This window comes from Equus caballus, chromosome 16 (genome assembly GCF_041296265.1).
Source record: "Equus caballus isolate H_3958 breed thoroughbred chromosome 16, TB-T2T, whole genome shotgun sequence".
NCBI lineage: Eukaryota > Metazoa > Chordata > Mammalia > Perissodactyla > Equidae > Equus > Equus caballus.
In genome coordinates this window covers 59,379,805-59,398,920 of record NC_091699.1, presented here as the reverse complement: position 1 = coordinate 59,398,920, position 19,116 = coordinate 59,379,805, and the positions used below count along the sequence as shown (strand labels likewise).

Here is a 19,116-nt window from a genome sequence, read left to right as displayed (position 1 = left end):
CAAAAAGCTTCATTTCCCAGGTATTTCTAGAGTAGTATTTAAATTGCCAATTGGTTTTTCTTGAGTTAATAGCACCAGAGGCCAACAGAAAGAATTCCAGCAAACGGTTTTTAGGTACCAATTACAAGGCAGAGTATCCCTCTCTTCCACAGTCAGGAAAACAATACATTTTCATTGTCCTGGGTGTCCTTATTAGGATAAAGTATCCAAGGCTGAACAAACAGGGCAATGCCTTAAAAGATGGATGTAGGGGCTGGCCGATGCTGTAGTGGTTAAGTTCACATGCTCCACTTCCAGTAGCCCAGGGTTTGCCAGTTCAGATCCTGGGCACAGACCTACATGTTTTTCATCAAGCCATGCTGTGGCAGCATCCCATATGCAAAATGGAGGAAGAGTGGCACAGATGTTAGCTCAGCGACAGTCTTCCTCAAGCAAAAAGAGGAAGACTGGCAACAGATGTTAGTTCAGGGCCAACCTTCTTCACACAAAAAAAGAGGGATATAAATTTGTTCAAGGCTTTCTGGAAAAATATAGTTTGATACATTTAATGAAATTAAAAGAAATGAAACATACTCTCTTTTTTAAAAGTGCACTTGAAGTGAGGATGAAGTGGTTTTCTTAAAAAAAAAACACAGCCCCGTGAATACACCTGGCAGTCTTCTCTGTCAACAAATAATACTTAAGTCAAGGCCAGAGCCATTCCCTCAATTTCAAATTAGGAAACTTCAGAAACTGCATTTACTCTTTCAGGTCACCAACATGCTACTGATTAAGACATCCCGTTTAAAAACAGAATCAAGGGCGGCCCTGTGGCCTACTGGTTAAGTTCAGCACACCCCACTGTGGTGGCCCGCGTTCAGTTCCTGGGTGTGGACCTACACCACTCATCAGTGGCTATGCTGTGGCAGTGACCCACATACAAAACAGAGGAAGACTGGCACAGATGTTAGCTCGGGGCAAATCTTCCTCCGAAAGACAAAACAAACTAGAATCATTGGTTAAACTAAGACTATTTGGAGGCCCAGAAAGACCTAGGCTCTTTTCTTATTGGTTCTTTCATCTTCCAATCTATTAGCAGATGTTGCACTCTCCCATACTTCCAAATTCTGGCTCTGCCAATGACTACGCAAGTTGTCTACTTCATCAATCCTTTATTACCTTTTCTATAAAATGGACATAGTGGTACCTATCTTATAATGTGAAATGAAAGCATACGTAAAAAGTACTAGCACAGTGTTGGCATTCAGAACACACTCAAAGGTGGCTTCATGCCTGAGCCTCAGGCCCTTGTTTTCCCTAGCCACATCCCAATACCCGACCCCCACACAAAGAAGTATTAAAATTAAGAGAAATTTTTTACATAGGAAGAGTCTATCTTCTAATAACTGACAGTTCTATTGTTTGTATATGCATTATTTATTTTATTATAAATTTATCAATAATTTATATTCTATATTGTGACCATCATATGCCAACTTCTACTGTAGGCTCACAAACAGAAAGTCGGTAGAGAGACAAGGATAAGAAGTGAGAGGGAAAATCAGTTTGAGAGGAGTAAAAGCAAGGGTCAAAGGGGTTAGAAGTGATAATTTCTCATCTGAAACTAAACCCCACTTCCTCTTCTTGTCCTAGCTATCATTCAAGACTTGGGTTAGTGCCATCTGCATTTTAAGCCTCTAAGCCAAATTGCTCCCCATTCCATGAAAATCTAATGCACACGCTGCCTGAACTGCACACATTTCACAGAGATAAAAAATATGTTTATCTTCATTGTCTTTGAACATAGGAAACAACGATTAGATTTTTAATATAGACTTCTCTTCTTATTTAATGTTTTGGTCTTCCCTAAGATATTAAAATTTGACAATTTACTTTTAGAACTATAACACATAATTAAAAGAAGAAATTAATTTTCTATGGAAATATTAGATAGAAAATTTGCAAGCAAAAGTGATTTCTTTTATTAACACAAAATATTTTTAAGGCATCATCAGTAATATTTACCCAGTTACATGCAGAAGACACTTTAAATAAAAATAATTAGGCTAGCTTTAGTACAACAAAGGACACATTCCACTCCAAAGTAACAAACACATACATGAAGAGTCACTTAATTTTAAGTAACCAAACATCTTTTCTCTCTCTTTTCTACAATATCACAACGAGAATATGACAAAGTTTTAAATTTATAGGTCAAAACAGTCCAAAATATTTTAATTCTGGTTGTACCTTAAAATACTGCCCTAGAAGAGATTTACTTACGAAAGTTGCTTATTTAGCAGCAATTAGACAGTGGTTCTTAACACTTTAGGGATCACAGACTCCTTTGAGAATGAGAATGTAAAAATATGTGTGGGCATTTCACATAAAAATATACATATATTGAAAACTTTGCTTGAGATTTTAAGGCTGCATGCCCCATCCGCCAAGCCTATTCACATACCAAGTTAAGAACGCTTGCAACAGAAGACAGTTGGGAAACTTATCAACATTGAAAAAAGTTCAAATTTAGGAATGATTCACAATAATTAATATTCTACTGGTATGCAATTTGCTCTTGTAGCTAATAAATTTGGGAGTGGTGATAGACTTGAAAAAAACTGAGAACTGAAAAAATAAGAGTAATTCTCAGAGGAGACAAAAGAATGACTTGGGTCATCTCTAAATGAAGACCCTGCTGACTTCCTTCTTAAAAAGAGAGAAAGACAGAGGGGGAGAGGGAAGGAGTGAGGACAAAAGGGAGATGGGGAAAAGAGAGAGAAGGGGAGAGAGGGAGTGAGGTCTCGAGAGAGGGACAAATTTGAGGGAGAGAGGAACAAACCCACAGAAAGAAATCAGACTCATTTACTAAATCCTTGGTCAGGAGCATTCACGAGATGAGTGTGAAGGCAAAGAGTACAACAGAAAATGGTTGGCCAAGTACACATTTGGTCCACTACAGATAGAAGAGATACTCTCTGACCTTTAGGTTCAAACATGCCAAACATTCCTACTTTGCAAACTATTAGTCAATGTTTTACTTCATGATTGCATTATTTTAGCAACTGATCACAACATGCAGGACAAGCAATCCTGGCCTACCAGCCACTTCTGAATCTGTCCCCATTTCCGATCAAAGGAATGATGAGAGTGCTACAAATGCAAAAGTTTGATAAACTGAACAGTTTCCAATATCCTGCATTCTCCAGAAAGTCTTAAATTAGTCATACACATTTGCCCTGAAGAGCAATGAGTGCTGACTCAAAGTAAGTTACACATTCAAAACAGAAAATTACTAAGCTAAATATTTTCAATAATAAAGAGATGGAAGGTTCTCTGAAATTTAGAAGACCATAAATAGAACTTACATTTAATAATTATCTCCTTATAATTTATTATAATTTTAGGAGTATAAAATAAAATGCATTGCAACATTTTCATCTCAAGCTGAGAACTGCATTCAATATATCAAACCATACCTGAGGTTAAAAAAATCAGCAACATATCAGATGTTTTTGGTTTTGTTTTTGGGCTGTGACAATATGGAATCTATACTCTTCTTTTTAACCCATTAGCAGAAGATCCACCACCAACACGAAAATAAAGTGTCTAATACTATCCTGAGGTTTTTTTCCCCTTCATACTAATACCACATCAGAAATATTTTTATGGAAATCTTCAGAGACAGGTCAATGTCAGAAGGAAAAGGTAAACAAGAGTATTTGTTTCATTTTAAACCAGCCCAATTTCTATATGCCTATTTTTTTAAAAATTTTTTTTGCTTTTCTTTCTGATGATAAAAGCATATTGAAACTTATGAACTACAGAAAAGCATAACAAGAAAATAAAACCAGTCACAATTCCACCATAGACATATCAAAGTATTGACAGTAATCACTTCTTTCTAGTAGTTTTTGACTTTATATATGGACATTATTTTTTGTAACACAAAATTGGAGTCCTATCAGTCTTACAGTTGTCTTTTTTTTCATTTTCTTCTATGAATATATTTCTCCATTATTAAATATGCTTAAAAATTGTAAGGTTGAATGACTTCACAGTGTTTTACTATGTAGATATCATAACTGAAATTCTATGACATTTAGGACTATAGCAAATAATTTTGTTGTCTCTAAGCCTACTTTAGCAAATATAAATAAAGCACTTATAACACTAAGATAACTTATAACAATGTACATAGTAAAAGCTATTATATGTTCACTGTTATTATTTAAAACAAATCTTGCATTTAATTTGCTGGCATAAAATGGCTTGTTAAAATATATACATCAGGTTATACTATTCCCAGCATTTCAAAGCAAATCAGATTTACCTCAGAAGTAAACTATCCAAGTACTGACTTTTTTTGAGACTAACACAAAATTAGGGTTCTTCCCCCACATTACCTCTTTCTGTTGTCGTTCCAGTTCTCTCATGCGTATATCTCTTGCTTCTGCCCGGGCAGCCCGTTTTGCTGCCAGCCTTGCCTCAGCCTGAAAAGTAATATAAAGATTGAGATTTATTTGAAAACAACCACCACCACCACCACATCAGCTTTGAGGATAGGAGCAAAAGGAGATTACCTACCAAAGGGGGTGGAGGGGACATGATTTTACATTCATTTCTTTCTCTTGTCCCAGAGTCTCTCCTGAAATCTGTGCCTTTACCTTTAACTGCTTGCCTTGATTACACATTCAAAACATTTCATACAATTCATTATATGTCTCTCCAAACTTGCTTTTTCAAAATTTGTTTCCCTACCAATTCAATCATACAAATAAGAAACTTCAGAACCAGACTCTACTTCATTTTGGACATCTCCAAGTACTGTCAACTCTCTGAGTTTCTCTCAAACCCAACTCGGCCTTCTTTTTTTTTTTTTTTAAGATTTTATTTCTCCTTTTTCTCCCCAAAGCCCCCCAGTACACAGTTGTATATCTTTAGTTGTGGGTCCTTCTAGTTGTGGCATGTGGGACGCCGCCTCAGCATAGCCTGATGCGCGGTGCCATGTCTGCGCCCAGGATCCAAACTGGCAAAACCCTGGGCCACCAAAGCAGAGCACGCAAACTTAACCACTCGACCACAGGGCTGGCCCCTTGGCCTCTTTATTCTCAGTTTCTACTTGTTTCAGAAACTCTTCATATTTCTCTCTCTTTAAATTGAGATATAATTGACATACTACCAAATTCACCACTTAAAAGTATACAATTCTGTGGGGTTTTAGTATATTCACTGCACTACCATCACTACTATGTAATTCCAGGATATTTTCATCACCCTAAAAAGAAATTCCATACCCATTAGCAGCCACTCCTCATTACCCTCCCCTCCCAGTTCCTGGCAACCACTAATCTACTTTCTCTCTCTATGAATTTGCTTCTTCTGGGCATTTCATACAAATAGAATCATACAATAGCAACTCTTCACCTCTTGCTTGGATACTGCAACTGCCTCCAAATCCATCTACCTGCCTCTAGAATCTGCCCTGTAATTCACCTTCTACATGGTTACATGATTGCCAGTCTGCCTTTCAAAACACATTTCTGATCATGTCATTCTGCTGTGTGAAATCCTCCACTGGCTCATTACTTACGTTAAAGCAAAAATTCCCCAGACTATCACAGAGAGACGAGAAGAAAGGAGAAAAAAGCAAAAACAGAAATAAGATTCCTCCCAGTAAGACAGCCACGTTATGTCACAGTACTTGCCCCACACGTACCAGTTACATCCCATCTCCCTCCATTCCTGGACTCTACTGTGCTCCATTAAGCCTCTCTTCATAGACCATTTGTTTGGCAGAAGGTATTTCCCCCCTCTCTTATTCAGCTAAAATATTACCTTCTGTGAAGATTTCCCCCATTCCATCTTTCACAGACCAATACTCTATGCATATGCCTCTATTGTGGCTATATCGCACTGTATTAAAATTATATGCTTCTGTCACTCCACAACTTTCATGCTTCAACTTCTGCTAAGTAAACAAAAGAATGTCAGGCCCTGAGCCAAGTATCAAGGACATGAGACAAGGAAATAGCTTGATATACCACATGAAAGTAAAAAATCTTCTCTCTTGTTTCTGTTTTGTAGTGGTTTCCTTTGTTCTTGGCCACATCCGAACTCTGATTCAGATTTCCCTCTGATAACTACAGTAGTTGCTTCTTCCCATGTTGTTGTTTTCTTCTTCTTCTTCTTTTTTTTTTTGGTGAGGAACATTGTCCCTGAGCTAACATCTCTGCCAATTTTCCTGTTTCGTATGTGGGACACCACCACAGCATGGCTTGATGAGCAGTATGTGGGTCCACACCTGGGATCTGAACCCATGAACCTCAGGCCGCCAAAGCAGAGCATGAAAAGTGAACCATTATGCCACCAGGCTGGCCCCCCATGTTGTTATATGTGTGCCCAAGTCTCATACGGGGAAGAGACTCAGCCAATATTTAAAGGGGTCTACTATGTGGGAGCAATTATGCTAGGTGCTGAAAATACAGAGTAAGACACGAGATCTCTGCCCTAAAGAAGTTCACAATCTAGTTGAGGGAGACAGAAACACAATGCTTAAAGGGAAGGAAGCATGCAACAGGGAGCAATTAGTTTTGCCTGGCAGGGTCACAACAGGTTTCTAAGAAGAGGAGACAGTTTAATAGTTAACACTTATTTGACTACCCCAATTCTGGCAATTTCCAAGTCTGCTTAACTGGCCTTTTAGTACCAAAAATCCTGCAAAGTCCTCTGCAATATACCAACCTCAAGCTCTAAACGCTGACATGACCACAGCAATTAGTCTTCTCACATGAATTTCACATTGGCCTCTATCTTTAAAAAACCTATACCTTCTTTACCCTTCTGACTATGAATGAACAGCACTTTCTTACTAGAGTTTGTATTTTATAGAAAAAGACTTCAAGGCTAAGTTATGCTTCAACTGATAGCAAATATGTTTTTAAATTACAAAGTATTTTTCTGGGAAAAATTTTCAAACCTCTTTTTTTAATTTAAGAAAGCCATAACAACAGTAAGAATTTTCACTTCCACGTATACTGCCTTTGTACTTGAAGCCTCCCTTAGAAATTTATCAAGAATGCCAATTTTACCCTTCTAAGATCTGTGGCCAATTCTGCACAATCTATACTAAAATGGGACTTCTCTTACCAAACCCAAATTATAAAAAATTGAAATCTATTCTCTAATAAGACTTCTTTCACAACAAACAGGAAGGGAACCTGATTGTGTAACAAAAAAACCATGGCTTCAGAGCCACGAAAACCTCCGTCCTTTTGGTACTTAGCCAACTTTACCCAAAACTCAGATGTTACCTCCCTTGGAGATGGTACTGAAGAAGGCCACTAAACAACCAGCTTAAATAAGGTAAACAGGATTTAAAACTAACTTATCTGGTTTTTGCTATACATTGCCACCAGATGCCTGGGGCAATACCGAGAGCAGGAGTAGCAAAGAGCTAATGGTGATTCCAATCTACTAAACAAAACACATATCCTATACTTAAAAACTGATTTTTTTTTTTTTTTTTTTTTTTTGGAGGAAGATTAGCCCTGAGCTAACATCTGCTGCCAATCCTCCTCTTTTTGCTGAGGAAGACTGGCCCTGAGCTAACATCCGTGCCCATCTTCCTCTACTTTATATGTGGGACGCCTACCACAGCATGGCTTGCCAAGCAGTGCCATGTCCGCACCCGGGATCCAAACCAGCAAACCCCAGGCTGCCGGAGCGGGACGTGTGCCACCGGGCTGGCCCCAACTGATATATTTTTAAATAGACAAACTATAGGTACACAAAGCATACTTCTGGGTAGTAACACTAGCATTTTCCCCTCAGAATACAATTGCATGAAAGAGCTACTACAGATTAGCTTTAACACACACTGACGGATATAAAATAAACGGTGTATGACAACAAAGGATAGCAAAGATTTAACTAAGTTCAAAACAAAATTAGTAAAAAATTTTAAACACAGAATTACCATTTGATCCGATAATTCCACTTCTAAGTACATACGCAAAAGAACTGAAAACAGAGACTCAAATAGATATTTGTATGCTGATGTTCACTGCAGCATTATTCACAACAGCCAAAAGGTGGAAACAACCCAAATGTCCAACAACAGATGAATGAATAAACAAACTGTGGTATATACATACAATTATTCAGCCTTAAAAAGGAAGGAAATTTTAACACATGCTACAACATGGATGAATTTTGAAGACATTATATTAAGTGAAATAAGCCAGACACAAAAGTACAAATGTATGATTCTGCTTATCTGAAGTATGTAGAATAGTCAAATACCATGCAGATAGAAAGAACAGAGGTTTCCAGGGGTTGGGGGGAGGAGGAAACTGGGAGTTGTTTAACAGGTATAGAATTTCAATACAGGATGATGAAAAAGTTCTGAAGATGGATAGTGGTAATGGTTGCACAACAATGTAAATGTACTTAATGCCACTGAGCTGAATACTCAGAGATAATTAAAATAGCAAATTTTATGTTACGTGTATTTTACCACACACAAAAAAGTAAGATAATTTAAAGTTAGCATAAGACATGAAATCAGAAGTATTCAGGAGCCTAAATCATTTAATTACTTGTAGGGTCTTTAAAAGGCTGATATGACCCAAACTTTTAAAATAAAGTTAATAGGAAAATTCAGGAACTGGAAATTCAGGTTCAAAAGTTACCGGTAAAATCAAGTACATCACTGGACCAGGTTTCTAAAAATTATTCTGATCGTTATGTTTTCAAATATTAGGCACATTAAGGTTGATTAAAGGAAATAATATGCAATTGGATAAGTACAAAAGTTTATTCTTCCTAGAGCAGTGAAAATGACAACACAGAAAAGTAAACACATATTTGGATAGAACTAAATCCATTTCTAACTAAATGCTTGGGGCAAATAGAAAAATAAAATGACAGCAAAAACCATGGGCTTTGATCACCCCTGGAACAAATGCTTTAGGTAATGTTAACTCATAAACTTTCTAAATTCATAGAATGTTCACTTTATTACTCAACTAATAATTAGGAATCGTACAGTGATCACTAAGAAAGATCAACTAGGAAAAGACGACAACTAAACATGTACCATGGTTTCAGTCCTTCTACATTAAAGACTTTTCCTTTACCATCAGATTTTGTACTATGCTCTTTTGGAATTTAAGAAAACAAAAGTAGATGAGATAGATAAAATACATGTATTCACATATAAGTATGTAATAAATAAAAAGATACATAATTACATTTTTAAAAAAGCAAAGGATCTGAATGGACATTTCTTTAAAGAAGATATACAGGGGCCGGCCCGGTGGTGCAGAGGTTAAGTTCGCACGTTCTGCATTGACGGCCCAGGGTTTGCTGGTTCGTATCCCAGGTGTGGACCTACGCACCACTTGCCAAGCAGTGCTGTGGGAGGAGTCCCACATATAAAGTAGAGGAAGATGGGCATGGATGTTAGCTCAGGGCCAGTCTTCCTCAGCAAAAAAGGAGGAGGATTGGTGGCAGATGTTAGCTCAGGACTAATCTTCCTCAAAAAATAATAAAATAAAATAAATTGATCAATTAAAAAAAAAGAAGATATACAAATGGCCAATAAACACATAAAACACTCAACATCATTAGTCACTAGGGAAATGCAAATCAAAACCACAATGAGATACCACTTCACACCCACTAGGATGGCTATAATAAAAAAAAATTTTTTAAGGAAAATAACTAGCGGTGACAAGGATGTAGAGAAATCAGAACCCGCATACTTTGCTGGTGGAAATGTAAAATGGTTCAGCCACAATTGAAAACAGTTTAGCAGTTCCTCAAAACATTAAACGTAAACCATAAAATCCAGCATCCACCTCTAGATATGGACCTAAGAAAAAGGAAAATGTATGTCCACACAAAAACTTGTACGTGAAAGTTCATATCAGCATTATTCACAATAGCCAAAAAAAGGGAAACAAACCAAATGTTCATCAACTGATAAATGGATGAGCAAAATGTGCTATTATCCATACAATGGAATATTATTCGGCCTTAAAAAACAATGAAGTATTGATACAAGCCACAACATAGATGTTCATTCATTAAAAACATCATGCTAGGTGAATGAAGACAGACACAAAATGCCACATATTACATAATTCCATTCATATGAATGTCCAGAATAGGCAAATCCAGAGACAGAAAGTAGATTACTGATTGCCAAGGGCTGGAGTAAGGGGGAGATAGAGAGTGACTGTTAATTGGTATGGGGTTTCTTTTTGTGCTGATGAAATGCTGTGTAGTTAGAAAGCGGCAATGTTTATACATCCTTGTGAATATATTAAACCCCTAAAACTGTATACTTTAAAATGGTCAGTTTTACAGTATATGAATTATATCTCAATTTAAACTGATTTTTTGTAAAGTTGGCCCTGAGCTAACATCTGTTGTCAATCTTCTTTTTTTTTCTTTTTCTTCCTCTCCCCGAAGCCCCACAGTACATAGTTGTACATTCTAGTTGCAGGTCCTTCTAGTTCTGCTATACGGGACGCCAGCTCAGCAATGGCCTGATGAGCAGTGCTAGATCTGCACCCAGGATCTGAGCCGGTGAAACTGTGGGCCACCAAAGCAGAGCGCACGAACGTAACCACTCGGCCCCGGGGCTGGCCCCTAAACATTTTTAAACAGATGAGATTGAGTGCATAAAAAATATAACACCTAAGTTAAATAGTAAAGTAAGTAAAATTCCAACACATAAAATTCAATATAAAAAATGGGAGAAAGTGAATCTTATGATCTTATAAGTCTGGAAAATGCCAGGTTACACTTTTTTTAACCAGTCTTTAATAATATGTTATAAATCTCCAAGAAACGAATAAAATAAAAGCACATTTCTCAGACTTACCTGACCACATTAGTAAATAAACCCTAAGAAATTCTTCAAGGATTATGCTCCAAGGAACACAGTTGGGAAATAATGATTAAACTTATGGCAATATATCAGGATCTAATTCAAATTGTACTAATTCTATTAAAGGGGAACCTTACTTTTGTTCTTAATATTTATAAAATTAAACAATGTTATCAGAATAATCTCTTCTCAATGAAAACTCAAACTTGCAAGATGATGGGGAAGATGAGACCTCACACTAATATAATTACCGTCATTTGAGCACTTACTTAGCAAACCTAGGTGCTTATTTTCCTTTAGTCCACTAAGTAAGCCCTTGAGGTACAGAAAGGTTAAGTAACTTGCCCAATATCCCCTAGTCAGTAAGTATTGGAGCTGAGATCCACATCCTAAGAAACCAACTCCAGTAAATGCTCTTAGCCATGTTGCCACAACTTGTATCTTTTTACACCAAGATAAGAGCACGTCCTTAGACAAATAATAAAAGTTTACTTTGGACAAATTACCCTAGGATTTTCAAACGAGCATGGATTCTCTCTTTTCTGTGAAACTGCACTATTTGAGTTCTCTTAGACCTTCGACCACGACTTCACCCCAAATGTAGCTAGTCTCTTTTTGCTGTGTACAGTCTCCCCTTTCATCTTTTTACTCACATTTTCAACTATCAGCCAATGAGAATGACTTAAATCTAGCAGCTCAAGCTCTGAGCAAAATCAAAGCCTACATTTCTATCTGGTAGATCTCTTGCCATAAACTGAGTGAATAAAAAAAAAAAAGCAACCTCATCTTCCCCCAGTGAATAGGCTTTGCTTCCCTATTTTCCAATCTCTAGAAATGCAACCCTTGTCACACCTGTTCAAAACCCAAGGTCTCACAGCCTCCTACTCCTAACCAAATCTTCCTTTCACTATCCCTTGAATCTAACCTTTAATTTCCATTCCAACACACTCCCCTTCTTCCAAGCAGGCTCTTACGATTTTCACCTAGAATACTTCATTTCCTAATTCTAACTTCACTTTCTCCATTCCAACTCTCCTCCCATCCTTGCTATTCCATACTACATATTGTTGAATTAATCTGCCTGAAACACCAAGGAATGAGCGAGATAAAACATCGCAAAATAAAATACAATTAGCTATTATAGATTTCATAACGCCCAATGCCCAAAAGCATCCTTACACTTTCTGAATTTTAAATTAGGCTCCTGTTACTGCTTCGGCTAAATAAACACAGGAGAACAGGCTAAAACAAACTCACTGTGGCTCCCAGTAGCATCCCAAATCAGAAACTTAACTAAGGCTAATTCTATTACAACTCTCCCATCTGTCCAGTGGGTCTATACATAAGGCAGGGTCTAACTAATCCACTGGACAGTGCTGTTTCCTTGAAATATAATCTATGTGTCAAATTTCATTTTGACAAAAAACGAAGAAAAGGTTAAGGTGTTTTTGGGGGGTTTTTTTGGTGAGGAAGACGGGTCCTGAGGTAACATCTATTGCCAATCTTCCTCTTTTTGCTTGAGGAAGATTCTTGCTGAGCTAATATCTGTGCCAGTCTTCCTCTATTGTGCATGCGGGACGCCGCTACAGCCTGACTTGATGAGTGGTGTGTAGGTTCATGCCTGCGATCCAAACCCGCAAAGCCTGGGCCACCACAGCAGAGTACGCAAACTTAACCACTACGCTCCTGGCCAGCCCCAAGTTTATTTTATTTATTTGTTTATTTTAAAGATTTTACTTTTCCTTTTTCTCCCCAAAGCCCCCTGGTACGTAGTTGTGTATTTTTTTAGTTGTGGGTCCTTCTGGTTGTGGCATGTGGGACGCTGCCCAAGCATGGTCCGATGAGCAGTGCCATGTCCCCACCCAGCATGCGAATTGGTGAAACCCTTGGCCACCGAAGCGGAGCATGCAAACTTAACCATTAGGCAACAGGGCTGGCCCTCCCAAGTTTATTTTTTTTAAAAAATAGTTTGAATCCATCATCTTAAGATTCAAAGTCAAGAGAGTTAACAACTAAGTAATATAACAATATAAACATAAAACATATATATCCCTCCTCACACTCGCGCGCGCGCACACACACACACACATCCTCCATGCTATGATGTGAACTCCAGGGACCTTGTCTCAATTATCACTCTCTTCTCTGTCTTCACTCTCCCTCTGTTGGTTTATTCTTCTCATCAGAAATAAGTCAAAGTCTCTCCCATCTTTAACAAAGAAAAACAAAAAATAAATCCCATCCTGGTTCAATTCTGCCTTGTCTTCTCTTTATAGCCAACTTTTCTTGCACCTCCCTCCTCACTTTCCACTCCCTTCAAATGACTGCATTCTGGCTTCTGCCCAAATCATTTTACTGTAATTCCTCATGCAACAGTCACTAGTGACCTCTAACTACCAAATCCAACAGAATTTTTCTATTCATATCTCACTCGTCCTTTCTGGACTTCCACCATCATCGACCACTCAATTCCTTCTTAAAACACACATCTCTTGGCTTTCTGCAATACTAGTAGTGTCTCCTGTTTTTCTCTTGATTCTCTGCCTCTCTCCCTCAGAATCCTTCATGGGCTCATTTTTCTCTGTTAGCTCTTTAAATTTTAATATAACCAAGGCTTCCAGGCTTGATCTCACTCTTTTCACTCTATGTTCCCTCCCTGGGTGATATGATAGTCTGTAAATCTTTATGTCCAATCCAGACTTTTCTCCCACAGTCCTGATCCAACTGGTTATTAAACACTGAAGCTGTCCCAATGGAACCTCAGATTCAATGTATCACAAACTGACTTTATAAACTTTCCCTTAAACTTCCGCGTCCTCTTTATATTCCCCATCAGTTGTCCCAAAACCCAAAAACTGAAATGAAGAATCATCATAAGGCTCCTTCCTCCTTTCTTCCCTCCCTCCACATTCAGTCACTAAATCTTACCTACCTAGCTCCCGTCAAGATTCAATCTCTCTACTATTTCTTCTATCCCAATTTTCCTCTCCATTCCCACTATCACTGCTTTCATTCACGTTCTCATCCTCTCTCACCAAGATGACTCTAGCAGCTTCCTAACTAGTTCTTTGCCTCCTACCCATCACTCTTCACATGGTGGCTAAAGCACTTACATTATAATTCAAATCTGAAACAGTTTTTATCCTTCAATAGCTCCCCCACAGCTTCTGAAATCAGATTGAAAATCCTCAGTATACAAATGCCTTCATGATTGGCCCCTGTGGCCTCCCCAGCATCATCTCCTCCCATTCCCCAAGCTCTCTCCAGCCGTACTGAGATAGTATTCTGGCAGTTTCCCACATGGTTCTAGTTGTTTCACATCCCTGTGCCTGTAGAGCACTTAGAAAGCAATATACAAAAACCCAAGAAACAGTATTTTTATGCAGAGACGCATTAGAACTTTCAGGACATGGAGAGGAAGGATTTCTTACAATTTTATTACCGTGGTTCCCTGTTGGGAAGCTGGGGATAGGCAGGCCTAGGGAATGAAACAAAGGGCCCTAAATTTGGTTTATAATGTCTTCTTTCCCCTTTTCTCCTTAACGTTTTAAGAAAAGATCTGAAACAACTGTCACAAAATGGTGACGTCAGTTAATGCTGGGTGGTGTATTCATGGTACTTATATTACTAAAACATTTCTGCATTTAATATTTTTCAAAAAGAACAGTGCATAAAAACACACTAAAAACAAGGAAAACCTCTAGGTTTAAAACTTTTGTCCTGCTGTGATCATGTAACAGTTTTAGAGAAAGGCAAATAAAACTCTCATAATTTGACAGAAATGCACTGAATTGAGCTAAGCATGGAAGTGCCAGCCTGCATGTACGTCCATAATATAAAACTCTTGCAGCTGGCATGAGTAAGAAAGAGAAGGTATAGTCTGGACCTTTACAGACTATGCTTTAATTTCAAGAAATCTGAAATACAAAATTGTAGAAAGTGAAACATTCAAGGAAAATAACTAACTCAGGTAGCTAAGACTCAGAGTTTACTGTGTTTAATTTTGTTTATTCTTCCATGACACTCATGCCAAAGAACACTGAAAGACAAATTAAGAGACATAATATTTATTGTGTTGCTATGGATTCCAAATTAACAAATAAAAATCATTACTTAATTTCCTAGCAACTTCCCCTTTAGTAGAAAATTTTAGGTACCATTTTTCTTAACTAGCTCTTACAATGTAACCATATTTAACCACTTTTTTTTAAGCTTTTGGTAGTTGAAGACCAACTATACAAACTTTTCTGAGCATAAACACCAATATATATTAGATAAAATCTAGAATTTTAACCCATTTTCTCCTGATGTCAAACAAATATATCTTCCTTTTATTCAGAGACCTTTTGATAGCAAAATATTCTTTTGGAAAGAGAGAGGAAGTTTAAGATTAGAGACTTTATTATTGAAGTCTGAATATAACCTAATAGATGGATAGCACAGGAAAATTTAAACTTTGGATCTGCAATGACGTATCTAACCAAAGGGGAAAACGTGAATCATAGTCTGAGTAGAAATATTTTTGGGGGAAAAAGGGGTGTTGCCAATAATGTCTTCACATTTAGGTTAATGATATTGTGCTACTTGAATTTTTTTGTCTCCAAATTCCTATATGTCACAGGAATAGTAGATTATGACTGAACATTATACCAAATATTTTCCAGTCACAATGACACAAAACTAAGTCTTAGGGCTCAATAATCCTCCTTTTATGATGGTTAGAGGAACAAATCAAGGAGCAGCGAGATACTGTGAGTAAGGCTGGCCATTACAGAGCCAGGGCTCTGCATGGGGGCAGGGGGGGTGGGGGTGCTGCCTCAACCACATCTCCCACCCTCCTTTGCCTTAGTTCCAGTGAGTGAATAGGGAAAAAAATGGAGAGAGGTCTGTACTCTACAGGAATTCACTGAATGCATGCACTAATGCCACTAGAAGAAACCCCAAATAACTAAAAACACCAACAACTTAGATTTGCTCTTTCAAAGGATTTATCTAATAAAAACAGTAAGTGCAAAGGGGGAGACTTTTTATTTTTTTGATTTTTTTTTAACTGGGTAGAAATAGAAAGAAAAACATTCACTTTCCATAACTCTGAAAAATTAACTCACATTTTATAATCTTTTATAAGTTTTTTTGTACCACCACTGAGAACACTTTAAGGTATTTTGACTAAAAGTAATTCTGCCTCCTGTGGATTAATTTTTTGGACAAATCCAATTTGCACAGAACGATCTGAACTAAACACATAGGATGATCAAAAAGTGTCAGAAAGAAGAAAGACTCAAAACTTGACCTCGAAATCTTGGAGCTCTTTAGGGCTCTGCCTGAGGAGTGATTATCTTCAACTCTATACTTTCTCCCCAGACAATCTCATCCACACTCATGATTTCAATGTGCTCAGAATTCAATGTGATTTCTATATGCTCACAAGTCTCAAATATTTATCTACACCCAAACCTCTCCTTTGAGCTCTTGATCTATAGCCCCAAACTGCCTCTTCAAAATCTCCACTTAGTTGCCTCACAGGCACCTTAAATACAGCACTTGCAACATAAATGCATGGTCTTCCTTGTCCAAACCTCCTCCCCACTCTAATGCTCCCTACTATCCACCAGATGCACAAGCCAAAACTTCCCCTCTCTGCAACCCAACCACAGCCACTCACTGAGCATCTACCACTTACCTCTCCAGTCCAACAACCTCTCATCATCCCCAGTGTCAACATTCTAGGCTAAGCCACCACTTCCTCTGCAAGTCTCATGACTCATCTCCCCACATCCACTAAAGTCTCTTATAATGTCTGATATAACATCCAACATGCAGTAAAGTCATTCCTTTTTTTTTCCTGAGGAAGATTAGCCTTGAGCTAACATCTGTTGCCAACTCTCCTCTTTTTCTGCTTGACGAAGATTAGCCCTGAGGTGACATCTGTGCCAATCTTCCTCCACTTTGTATGTGGGTCACCACCACAGCATGGCTGATGTGTGTAGGTCCATGTCCAGGATCCAAAACCGTGAACCCAGGCTGCCAAAGAGGAACACACCGAACTTCACTACTTTAGGGGCCAGCCCCTAAAGTCATCCTTTTAAGGCACAAATCTGATCTTGTCATGCCCCTACACAAAACCCTCCAATGTTTTTCCACTGCTCTTAGGACATATACCAAAATGCTAAATACAGTCGATAAGAGTCCATATCAGGGTTCTCAATCTTGGTCCTACTGACATCTGGGCCAGATAATTTTTGGTTGTAGGGAGCTATCTTGTGCATTGTAGGATGTTTAGCAGCCTTCCTGGCTTCTACTCACAAATGCCAGTAGCACACCCTACCCCCAGTTGTGAGAGGCAAAAGTATCTCCATACACTGCCAAATGTCCCCTGGGGTACAAAATCACCCTCAGTTGAGAACCACTGGCCTATATGATGGGGTTCCTGACTAACTCTCTGGTTCCTCTCCTCCTTGCTGTCCACGTTAGTGTTAATAGTGATATTACAGGAGGCATGACAGTTAAGAGTGTAGGAGCCTAAGTGCAAAATTCAGCCCTACTCCTTTCCAGCTACGGGACCTTGAGTAACTTACTTCACTTCTCCATGCCTTGGATTCATCAGCGACAAAATAATGATAGCAGACCACCTCACAGAGTTGTCATGAGGATTAAATTCACTTAAAGAACTTAGAACAGAGCCTGGTACATAATAAGAGCTCAGGAAATGTTAGCTGTCATCGTTATTCCTTGAATTCTCCATCTCTTTTAGCCTCAAAAACTTGTCACACATTCTTCCCTCTGACTGGAAAGCTCTTCCACACATCTGACAACTCAATTTCCCCTACATAATTCCACTCATCTTTCAAAACTCTGTTGAAAGGGCACTTTCTCAGGGAAGCCTTCCCAAAGTGCCCAAACATGTCAAGTCCCTGTCACACACTCTTTAATAAAATCATTTACTTTTTACTGAAAGCACTTAATACAGTTGTAAATAAATATATTACTGTATTTCCTCAGTTCTAAGAATGCCACTGATTGTGACATACACTGACAATCACAGATTTCAAGACAGAAAATGGCCATATTAAATGTAGACCCTTTTTTTTTTTTTTTTAGGGAGATTAGCCCTGAGCTAACATCTGCTGCCAATCCTCCTCCTTTTCCTGAGGAAGACTGGCCCTGAGCTAACATCCGTGCCCATCTTCCTCTATTTTATATGTGGGATACCTGCCACAGCATGGCTTGACAAGCAATCATAGGTCCGCACTTAGGGTCCGAACTGGCGAACCTCCGGCCGCCAAAGAGGAACATGGGAACTTAACCAGTTCATCACTGGACCAGCCCCAATGTAGATATTAATTTTGAAGAAAAAATATGAGCTGAAAATCAAAAAATTAGTCCATTACGTAATTATCTGTTTAGTGTCTGTTTTCCCCTCTAGAATCTAAGCTCCATAAGGAAATGACAATGTTAGATCTGTCCACTCCATATCCTCTGTCGCTAACACAGCACCTGCAGAGAGCAGAGGCTCAATAAACATTTACTGAATGAAAGACATTCAAAACACATGGTTTAAAAAAAAAAAAAAAAAACCTATTCTTAAATGAAAGATGGTATTAACATCCATAATTATTGCTGATTATAGTAATTCTTTGCATTTTTAAAAACCGCTATCCTTGCCAAAAGTTTTTTATCCTTAATTTGCCATGGCCTAAAAATGAATAAACTACTCAAATAAAATAGCAAAATAACTATGAGAAGATCACTAGCTCTATCAAGCTATTATGATTATCATTCCACAAAACAATAATAATAGACAGTATCTTCTAAACTAAGCACAATTCTTCCCTTTGCATCCTCCTTCTCAGGCTGCTAATCCGTAATCAAAAACCACAAACTTCTGGTTCTCATTACTAGATACCTGGAATGGCTGTTACCTCTCTTAGGCAGCAAAATGAAATCCAACCAAGTATCCACCAACAGATAAATAGATTTAAAAAAATGTAGTGTGTGTGTGTGTGTGTGTATACACACACACACACACACACACACACACACACATATAAAGGAATATTATTCAGCCATAAAAAAGGAATGAAGTTATTTAAAAGGAAAAAAAAGAGGAATGAAATTCTGATACATGCTACACCTCTTGAAGACATATAGCCAGACACAAAAGGACAAATATTGCATAATTCCACTTACATGAAGTATCTAGAATTAGAAAATTCATAGAGACACAAGGTAGATTA

At 38.0% G+C, this 19,116-nt stretch overlaps 1 protein-coding gene across 51 annotated transcripts in view; it reads right to left on the bottom strand.

Annotated features, from left to right (window-relative positions):
• LRRFIP2 (LRR binding FLII interacting protein 2) overlaps window positions 1-19,116 on the bottom strand; it is a 109,154-nt gene that overhangs the window by 63,421 nt on the left and 26,617 nt on the right. For 30 of the 51 annotated variants that reach the window (XM_003363140.5, XM_003363141.5, XM_070236897.1 and 27 more), the window contains 1 exon segment: window positions 4,386-4,472. In XM_003363140.5, the coding sequence (XP_003363188.1) occupies window positions 4,386-4,472 (87 nt within the window). 51 annotated transcript variants of the gene reach the window in all.